This window comes from Cygnus olor, chromosome 2 (assembly GCF_009769625.2).
Source record: "Cygnus olor isolate bCygOlo1 chromosome 2, bCygOlo1.pri.v2, whole genome shotgun sequence".
Taxonomy (NCBI): Eukaryota; Metazoa; Chordata; class Aves; order Anseriformes; family Anatidae; genus Cygnus; species Cygnus olor.
The window spans coordinates 136,005,358-136,015,005 of NC_049170.1; the positions used below are offsets into that span (position 1 = coordinate 136,005,358).

Sequence of the window (9,648 nt, forward strand, 5' to 3'; positions counted from 1 at the left end):
AAACAATCTCACACATGACCAACGAATGACCCTCTAAATTACCTTATCCTTCCAGTCCCCAAATCCTGTTTCTTACAAAAATGCGTGTTATGTGCACCTGTGCATGGAGCAACGCTACTCTAGAGGCACGGTAAAAAATTTACCAAATTATATTCAGTATTTGACAACCCCTATTTTAGTGTTTTTAAATTCTTCCAGCTGCTACACATTACCTGGAAGAGAAAATAGTCACTTTCGTTCTTTACAAAACAACAGCAGGTAATAGAGGCAAGAATTAGTAGTGAAAATGTTACCTTACAGAAATAACAAAGTTTTCAATGGCGCGATTAGAACATGCAACTTTATTTTGAGGCTCCCTTTGGCATGCTATTATTTTCCCTGCAGTCTGTTGGCTTTTCGATCACTTTTACAGAAACTCTGAAGTAAAAGCAGCAGGGTTTTTTTTTATTCCATTTAAATTCAGAGGAGCATTCAGGACAGCACACTTCTAAAGTTCCTACCAGTCAGCAAAAAAGTATCCAGGCTTTAAAATTTGGCCGTATCAAAGTTCTGCTGAGGAATCCACACCTACGAACTTGGCATTACCATTCTCATTTAAAATGCTTTTTTCTGAGCACTTAAAAGAGAAGACAAGTAATATGCACAATAAATGAAGCTACATTAGCCTTTTAAAAATTATAGATGAAAAAGGGGGTTGTCTCGTTAATTTCTAAAGAGCTTACATGAAATTTAGTAACAATGACGACTTTTAATTAAGGTTTGACCTCCAGCAAGGGTGATCAGGCACTGGAACAGGCTCCTCCAAGAGGCAGTGGTGGTCTCTGTCCTTGGAGATACTGGAAATCCAAGGCACGAGGCTTTGACTAACATGCTCTAGTTGACCCTGCTTTGAGCACTGGGGTTGAATGGGAGACTTCCATGTCCCTTCTCAACCTCAACTGCTCTATGAATCTATGCTTTTTTTGGTATTGCCTGAGCAAAGGTTAAAACTAGTTTTCATCATCGAGTAGCAAGCGTGCTGTCTTTGTTTCAGAGGCAACTACAAAAACTTCCTAAAATTCTTTAGTAATCCAAGTACTATCTCATTACAGTTGTGATTGCCACGGTGTATTCGCACCAGTTACTAAGCCTGAATTTTGAAGATGCAGAGGTTTTTCCTCAATCGGGATAGTTTTTATTTCTTACTAAAGTTTGTGTACGCTGGTACCAAACTTGTCAAAGCATTCCGAACACTGACAGTTTATTTTGTTATACAAGAAAGAATAAAACAGCTCGTGAGCATGGTTGCCAGTGACACATTAGTTAAAACTGATTACGTATTGACCCGGAATGCATCCAGCCATCATTGGCAAGTTGATATTCATACAACAAGCACGTGGAGATGAACTAAAGACCACCAAATGTTCAGGCTGAAACCAAAATCCTTGCTGTAATTTTAGCATTCATTTTCTGCCTCAAAGGTACTACATTGAGTGAAGAGAGCAAGAAAGCCTATCCACCCGATTCATGGAGATCTTGGAGCCTTTGTGAGCTGTGTGTTCATTGCTACGTCGAAAAACTCTGAACAGTTCAATCTTTCCACTGAAAGCAGCCAGCATCATTCTCACTAAGACCCAGGTATGCTGAAAATAATAGTTGAGGTGAGTAACTAGACAAGTTTTAATTATAAGACACACACTTAATAACAATTTCTTTTTTATTTAAAAAAGTTGCAAAGCCAGCAAAGCCAGCTAATGTGAACAGATCTTTTTTCTTCTAATAGGGATGCCTGCAAACACATGAAACCGAACAAAACCTGAACAGCTTACACAAAAAAAAAAAAAAATCAGTCTTTTTTAATTTTATTAAGCTAACCTCAATAAAAACTGTTACTGACTAATGCAGACAGCACTGAAGTTTTTCTGTTTGAACCGTTTGCGTGGTCAGTCAACCAGCACTTACAGTTGTATTTGATGCAAAGTCAGGGGACACGAATTAAAGCAAACAAAAAAAAAAAAAAAAAAGAAAAAACAAAGCATTAGAAATCCATGCTTTTATACCTTGCTGTAAAATATTCAGTGTCCTCCAAAATTTCAGGGCTCCTCTCTGCCACAAGAAGTAGGCACAATACATTTCTCATATCTTAACCATACAGATATTTCAACCCAGAGCTAAACACCCCAACTAGGTATTATTTACAACCGTTGATGGAAACCGTTTCTTCTTCAACTTCTAGTAATTAAAAACGTAAAAACAACTGTCAATACTGTCAAATCTAGAATGTTTTATTCTAGAGCATCTTTTCCTCCTTTACAGCAAGCTCAGCTTAACTTTCCTGGGACCAATTGGCCTATCATTCAATTCGTTAATAGCAGCCATCGCTTCCTCATAGTTTGTCATAGCAACAATGGCATCACCCGAAGGCAACCCTTGTTCGTTATACTGTACGGAAACCGACTCCGGTATGACTCTGTAGCCATAGAAAAAATCCAGAATCTCATTAGGAGTCGCTTTAAAAGGTAAATTTTTCAATCGAATAGGAACAACACGGTCAGAACCACCACCACCACTGAAATTTGGGTCCGGCATAAATCTTCCTTCTGGGAAATTCCCCATTTTATTATTCCCAAACTCCATTCTGCCAAAGTGTTCGCTGTCACCACCAAAATCCATGAGGGGTGGCGGGCCTCTAAAATCCTTAGGAGGGCACATGAAGTTCTCAGGGGGGTGCCTAAATTCAGAAGGATGCCTGAAGTTCCCAGGGGGACCAAACGAGTGCATGGGTGGCCCTTGTGGCGAACCAGGCGGTGAACCAACCGGACGGGAAAGCTCACCTCTGTCATACGCGTGTGAATGCCCCTGCATCTCATTTGGGGCAGAGAACGGAACAGTTACACCAAACTTCTGCATCTGCTCTTCAGATATCAGTCTCAGTAACACCTCCGTTCCCAAGAACCTTCGACGATTTAAGTTTTCTGCTTTCATGGCTTGTTCTTCAGATTTAAACTTCACCAAGGCTTCTCCCAGCCCAGCTCCTTTGTCGTCATAGAGCAAGTAAATGTCATCTTCATCGATATCAAATCTCTCAAAGAACTTTTGCACTTCGACTTTTGTCACATCGAATGGAAAATTCCTCACATAAGCACACACCTTAGGGCCAGAATGACCTTCCCGGTAACTTTTTTCTGTCACGGCCTGTCCAGGAAGATCTCTTTCCTGAGATCTTCTCCTCTCGTAAGAATCAATTATTTTCAACATAGACTTCCTTGAAATTGGAAAAATGTAAACGGGACGATTGAGAAGAACCTTTCTATGGCACTCCAAAGCAGCCTGATAATCTCTCTCACTCCTTAACATCACAAAGGCGTCTCTAGTCCTCCTCTGATGCTTGTCCGTTAGAAGCTTGATTTGTTTGCTGCATATATCCAGATCAGGGAAAAAAGCTCTCAAATCTCTCTTCTCCACGTTAGTTGAAAGATTCCTTAAGTGTATGTAATATTCCTGGCTGGGAGGTGAACGAGAACGCGTTCTTTGTCTCCTTGGCGATCTCGAATGAGAATGTTTCCTTGCATGCATGTAGCCCGAACTTCTTGGAGAACGTTCTTTGAAGAAGTGATCCATCTCATTTGGCACGTCTACCCTCCCGCCATACTCAATCCACCGTTCCTCCGTAGTCGGACTGATTTCTATGAACCTCTGCCCCATGTACTGTCTGTGGCGTTTAAGTCCTTCTAAGGCATCACCAGGCGTAGCGAATTTTACCAAGCAATCACCATTGTTTAAACCGTTACGATGCTTTATCAGAATCACCCCGTCCACGCGTATTCCGGAAAGGAACGCGCGCACTGCATCTTCTGTCGCAGAGTACGGTATGCCACGCAGGAATAAGTACAGATCATCTGGGTTAAACGCATGAGAATCCTTTCTTGACTGATAGCTTGATTTAGGCATGCCTACATCACCGTGTCTCGTGCCATTGGCATGGAAACCAGCCTCCGGGTGATTTGGCGGACCGTAACCAGACTTATTTATTCCTTTCGTAATAGCCGCGACTAAATGCGAAATGTCTCCGACACCCGATGCACCAGAACCATTAGCACCTGTTCGTCTAGACCCAGACAGAGTTTCTCGGCCCCCACGGTCAAATCGTTTCCGGCTCATTTCTATGGTGTTCTGCATCTCCGCCTTGCTGCTGAGAAAGAGCTCTACGCGGGAGTCCTTGATAAACCCTCCTGAACAGCTCATGGCACGCCGTGCGTCTTCGTCTGTTGCAAATATAATAAAAGCCTCCCCAATTTCTCCTCCAATAATATGCACACCTCCATCGGGAATATTCAATCCCAAGAAGAAACGACGAATATCTGCAGGACCCGCAACAACAGGAAGCCCCTGTAAACGGATGACTACAGCCATGCTGAGCTCAACCCACAGCAAAAATCACCTGCAGACAAAAAGGTACACATGATAGCACGTCTTTAGTACTCAGCTATTACAGTATCTTAACACTTAAGCCTTTTTAATGAATGCCCTTGTCTCAATCAAGAGAGAAGGCACGAAAAAACTCACACGTTCAAAAGAATGGGATTAAAACAAGATTCGCTGAAAGTTGATTAGTCAGAACAATTAAGCTACTCCACCTGCACACGGGCACAAGTCTATCAGTATTCCCTATCCTAAGGGCAACAAAATCCACCTCAGTCACTCCTCACCATCCACGATACCTGAAGAACACCTACAGTCTTTCGTGGCATTGTTGCTGTATGCCAGAGATCTCTGCCCAGTCCCAAGGAACAAAAAAAAATAATCCTGTTTGCTTTTGAACAGGACATCTGGGAACATAAACACCGAAAATGCTAGATGATAAAAGGAGAAAGGAAAAAGAATAATTGCGACACTGGGAAATGAAGTAATTCACCAACACTGATGACTTTACTGCTTTGACAAGTTGCTCTAACCAGTGATCGGTTCTGTTCAATACCGTACGTTTTCTCAGCGTTCAAAACTGTTGTCTCTTTCATGTAGTCAGAGTATTAATTGCAGCAGCCACATGCACTCAGGAGAGCATATCCTAGTTCCCAGCCACAAGACTGTGAGAAAAAAAGGCTGTGTACGATCTCGTCACAATACTCAGTGAGAAGTGTTAAGCTTCGGGCAGCTTACCTGTTTCTGCTTGGAAGACCTGATAAATTCTGTAAAATCAACTTAACTGTGGAAAGAAAATGAAACACAATTAATGGCTGATATCTGTACTTTGGTTTACAAACTGTGCTACATTGCTGCAGCTCATCCATAGCAGTGGCTAATATTAAAGCCAGGCATGTAACGAAACCACAATCTGGGATAAAATGAAGAACTCCTTCCACGTTCCCACACGTTATGCACTGCATCTTTGTGTTGCCATTTTAGAAGCAAAGGAAATTCAAAAGTTAAGTTGACTTCTGCAAATGATGAAAACACGATGAGGTTATTTGGTCATCGATTGTGCCATACCGAACTGTTGAAATCAAACTGACAGCGAATTGAGGGGAAAACCCTCAATTCTCTGAGTCCTTGAAAGATGCGCAAGTCGATCTCAAGATTACGAAGCGTCCGTTCTTCCAAAATCCACCTGCTTTCAAAGCTCACAAGAGTACGCTACTCACCAGTCCAGCACTGTACTTAATGTCCACAGTGAAGACTATCAAAAGAACAAAATTAGGCAGCAAGGAGAAACTTCAGCAAGTGCTTCAATTCACAAAGCAGAATTCAGTATTCTCCCTAACCATTAACTGCCTTTCACAAGTAAGAACAAGTACCACTTAATCCACTGACTTGACCACATCCAGATTTTCAACATTATCGTCTAACGTCACACAACACAGAGCACAGCACTCTCTCAGAACAAAGACAAGCTCCCAGAACAACTAACTACGTCCCTCTAAAACAACACAAGAGTCCAAGGCCCCGATGACAAGCATTTGTGAATATGCCCTGTACAAAACCCTTGCTCAATAACCGTAAAGCACTAGATCCTGATGCCAAGTTATCTACTGATCACAGTAACTAGTCACTCCACTTAAGCCTAGCAAAACGAGAGCAAAGACCAAATTCTGTAACTACCACGTTCTAGGTCACTTCTCCGTCAGCACTTTGTAAACACAACAAACCCAAACCAACTGCCTGTTTAATACCCGCACTGAAGACCATCAGCTCTCCGTGTGTTTTTGGGGAGTGTTGACCCCAGCCAGCACCCACACAGTTGATTGTTTACCCCATCCTCACCAGCAGGATGGGGAAGAAAATCAGAGGAAAGGCAAGAAGACTTGTGGGTCAAGGTAAAGAAACTTTAATAACTGAAGAAAAAAAAGCAAAACAAAGGAAATCACTCACCACCTCCCACAGGTGGACTGATTCCCAGCCTGCCTCCAAACAATGGCCACCTTAGAAGCCAAAAAGACTCTTCCCCTCCACAGAAACCAAACAAAAAACCTTCTTCTTCCTCTACCTCAGTTCGTGTTGCTGAGCATGACGTTACATGGCACGGAACATTTCTTTGGTCAGTCTGGGTCAGCTGCCCCGGCTGCGTCCCCTCACAACCTCTTGCCTACTCCCTGCCTGCTGGCTGCAGTGGCTGAGTGGGGAAAAGAGAGAGCCTTGACGCTGGGCAAGGGCTGCACAGCAATAGCCAAAACACTGGTGTGTTGTCAACACTGTCCAGCCACCAATCCAAAACACAGCACCACAGCGGCTGCTACGAAGAAAGTTAGCTCCATCCCAGCCAGACCCTCTGCACTTTTTAATCTATCTTCTCAACAGATGTGATGGCCATGCCAAAAAAGCAAGGAGAGAATTCAAGGGCAGGATTTTCTTACAGGGCCTTCGTGTCTTGCAAAGTGAAATCCGCTGCCCTGCTACTTGATGATGCACTTTATCTGTAGTTGTTCTGAATTTCGCAATTCTGCATTCTCATCCTCATTTTTAAACAGCATTCAGAACAGATCTCCTCAGTATTTCTTCGGTGACAAACGGCAAGTTCTCCTTGATGGACCAACATACAACCTCCAGTGTTTAAAATCAGACACACTGATTCCAGATCTTAACGTGATACTCAAGAAATCCACAAACAGAAGCGTAAGATCAGATAGCAAGCTTTCAGTAGCCATATATTAAACAACCAAGAAGTGGTAGGAACTGTATTTAAGCCATCCAACCGTTAAATGAATGACCAGAATGAGTGACTTTTACGATGCACGTTCACAAACTGAGCAAGGACTTCAGAGAACAAAGGTTTACGTAATGAACAGACTGGCAACCTCATGGCAAGTTTAAAAGCAGAGGTATGCACGTCAATGCTTTAAGAAATTCTGTATTTGCCTTAGTTAACCGGAAAGCAGTACTACACCTATGCCTCCACAGCACCGTGAACTCTGAATGCCATTAGAGCTTCACTCAAGAAACACCTCCCTCAAAAATAAATAAGTAAATAAATAAATAAATAAAACACTTTATGGAAGCTAAGCCTGCACTAAACTAGCATTTTTAGCACAACGCAAAGAGATTACAACAGTTCGCATGCAGCAAACGTGCGAGCCAGGAGGAGCAGCCACGGAAACACCCCGACCGTAAAAGCGGACAAGCACGAGGGTTAAAGAACAACCGGTGGTTCCCAGCACGATTTGTCCTTCCGTCTGCGGGGCAGAGCGGGGCTGCCGGCAGCAGCGGGGAGGGAAGGAGAGGAGGGAGGGAAGGAGGAAGGGAGGCGCCGGGCGCCGTGACAGGGCCGCGGGCCCGGGCAGCCGCCGCGCACCACTCCACGAGGGCCGGGCTCCCGAGAGGCGGTGGTAGGGAAGCCCGGCGACCCTCGGGGAGCGGAGGCTGCCTGGGAAGCCGCTCGCCGCCCCTCACGCCAGCCATCACCCACCGGCCGCGCCGCTAGGACAGGCTCCGCGCCCAGCCCCGCCGCCCGCAGCTCCCGGCACGGCTCCGCCAAGATGGCGCCCGCCGCCGCTTCCCCCCCCCTCGGCAGCCCGCGGCGGGGGAGGCCGAGTGCGCGTGCGCGACCCCCGCGGGACCTTCCGCCGCTTTGGCGCGCGCGGCCGGGAGCGGGCGGTGCTGAGGGGAGCCGCGCTGCGGGCTGCGCATGCGCGTCCCTCTTGTCTTCTGGGGAAGGGGGGGCTGAGGGGAGTCTTCCTTGCTCCCTACAAGTACCTGAAAGGAAGGTGTGGGGCGCTGGGGGTCGGCCTCTTCTCACAGATAATGCCATAGGACTAGAGGGAATGGCCTCAGGTTGCTCCAGGGGAGGCTCAGGCTGGAAATGAGGAGACATTTCTTCTCAGAGAGAGCAGTCAGGCACTGGGACGGGTTGCCCAGGGAGGTGGTGGAGTCACCGTCCCTGGAGGTGTTCAAGGAAAGGTTGGACGTGGTGCTTGGGGACGTGGTTCAGTGGGTGACATTGGTGGCAGGGGGGTGGTTGGACCAGGTGATCCTGGAGGTCTTTTCCAACTTCAATGATTCTATGAATTAAAGGAGCTCTAGCAAAACAAATGCATCAATAATTGTCAAAAACAAAAGATAAGGAATAGCTGAGGAAATATAACAGCCTGTTGGCTGAACTTCAGGTGAACAATCGTCGTTTAGATCTGAAAATCACACCTCGTGGTCAGCAATAGCCCCCTCCTCCATTGGGCTTTAAGCCCAATGCTCTTGGAGCATGCACAAGGAGTTAAAGGGTCACAGTGCCTTTAAAGAGAAGCAAGAAAGGGAATTAGCTGACAACAAATTGTTCTGCTCACTTAACCCAATTGTAGTAATTTTCTGTATAACTGATAAATATAAAAATGAATTTTCAGCATCAAGAGGTGTGCTAGCATTGTGGAGCTACCACCTATCACCCACCTCTGCACAGATACAAAAAAAAAAAAAAAGACTATCAATCAGCTCTTTACACAGGATAAAAAACAACGCTTTGGATGGACAGAAATCATCATATATGGCAGATTCACCCTCCCGATCATCCGAGCAGTCCTTATCTATCTTTTCTAAGATTAATTTGAGCTTAAGAAGTTGAATTTGTGCCAGTGTTTTTGACAGAGCCATCCCCAGAGCAGTGTTGAAAGCAGATTGCCTGTTCTCTTCCAGAAATAAATTTCCTGATAGTAAAAATACACAGTGTAACTGAGACATCAGTGAGATGTAGTTGAGCAACTAGTATAATGAGGTCCTCCTGTCCTTTGGGTTTGAGTTTTGGGAAGCAGGTATCCATTCCGTGTTAGAAAATCCCTGGAAAACAACTGGTGGTTGGCCACAAGTTGTGAAGCTGCCTTCTCCTTAGGACCCAGCAGCTTGCTGGTAGTTGGACTTTTGTGAAATCATTAACCCTTTGGATTAAAGGGCTTAGATGCAGTAGTTGTACATCAAAAATAATAATTAAAAAAAGGATTGAGATACCTGAGTAATAATTTTTGCACAGGAAGAAACTGCTTTTTCTCGATTTTTTTTTTTTTTTCTAAAACTAACTTTCATGGTGCCATTGCCCAGGCATGTCTTGATAGAGGAAGTTGTCTGTCCTGATTAAAAACACTGGAGATGTTTAAAAAAAAAAAAAACATGCAACATTGCAACGGGAAATACCTATGACAAGTGTTTGCTATCACTGGGAGGGGTGTTAGAAACAGAGACCAAAACATAACA

At 44.5% G+C, this 9,648-nt stretch overlaps 1 protein-coding gene across 2 annotated transcripts; it reads right to left on the minus strand.

Moving 5' to 3' along the window:
* Positions 1–1,678: 1,678 nt before the first annotated feature.
* RBM12B (RNA binding motif protein 12B) lies at positions 1,679–8,023 on the minus strand. Of its 2 annotated transcripts, XM_040546466.1 has the most exons (3): positions 7,880–8,023; positions 5,140–5,185; positions 1,679–4,420 (listed from the first exon to the last, which is right to left on the minus strand). In XM_040546466.1, exon 3 carries the CDS (start codon positions 4,390–4,392, stop codon positions 2,290–2,292), a length of 2,103 nt encoding a protein of 700 aa, XP_040402400.1. In that variant the 5' UTR covers positions 4,393–4,420; positions 5,140–5,185; positions 7,880–8,023; the 3' UTR covers positions 1,679–2,289. The 2 variants fall into 2 exon arrangements, with proteins under 2 accessions (XP_040402400.1, XP_040402401.1); XM_040546467.1 differs by lacking the exon at positions 5,140–5,185 and having other exon boundaries at positions 7,880–7,988.
* Between the last annotated feature and the right edge of the window lie 1,625 nt (positions 8,024–9,648).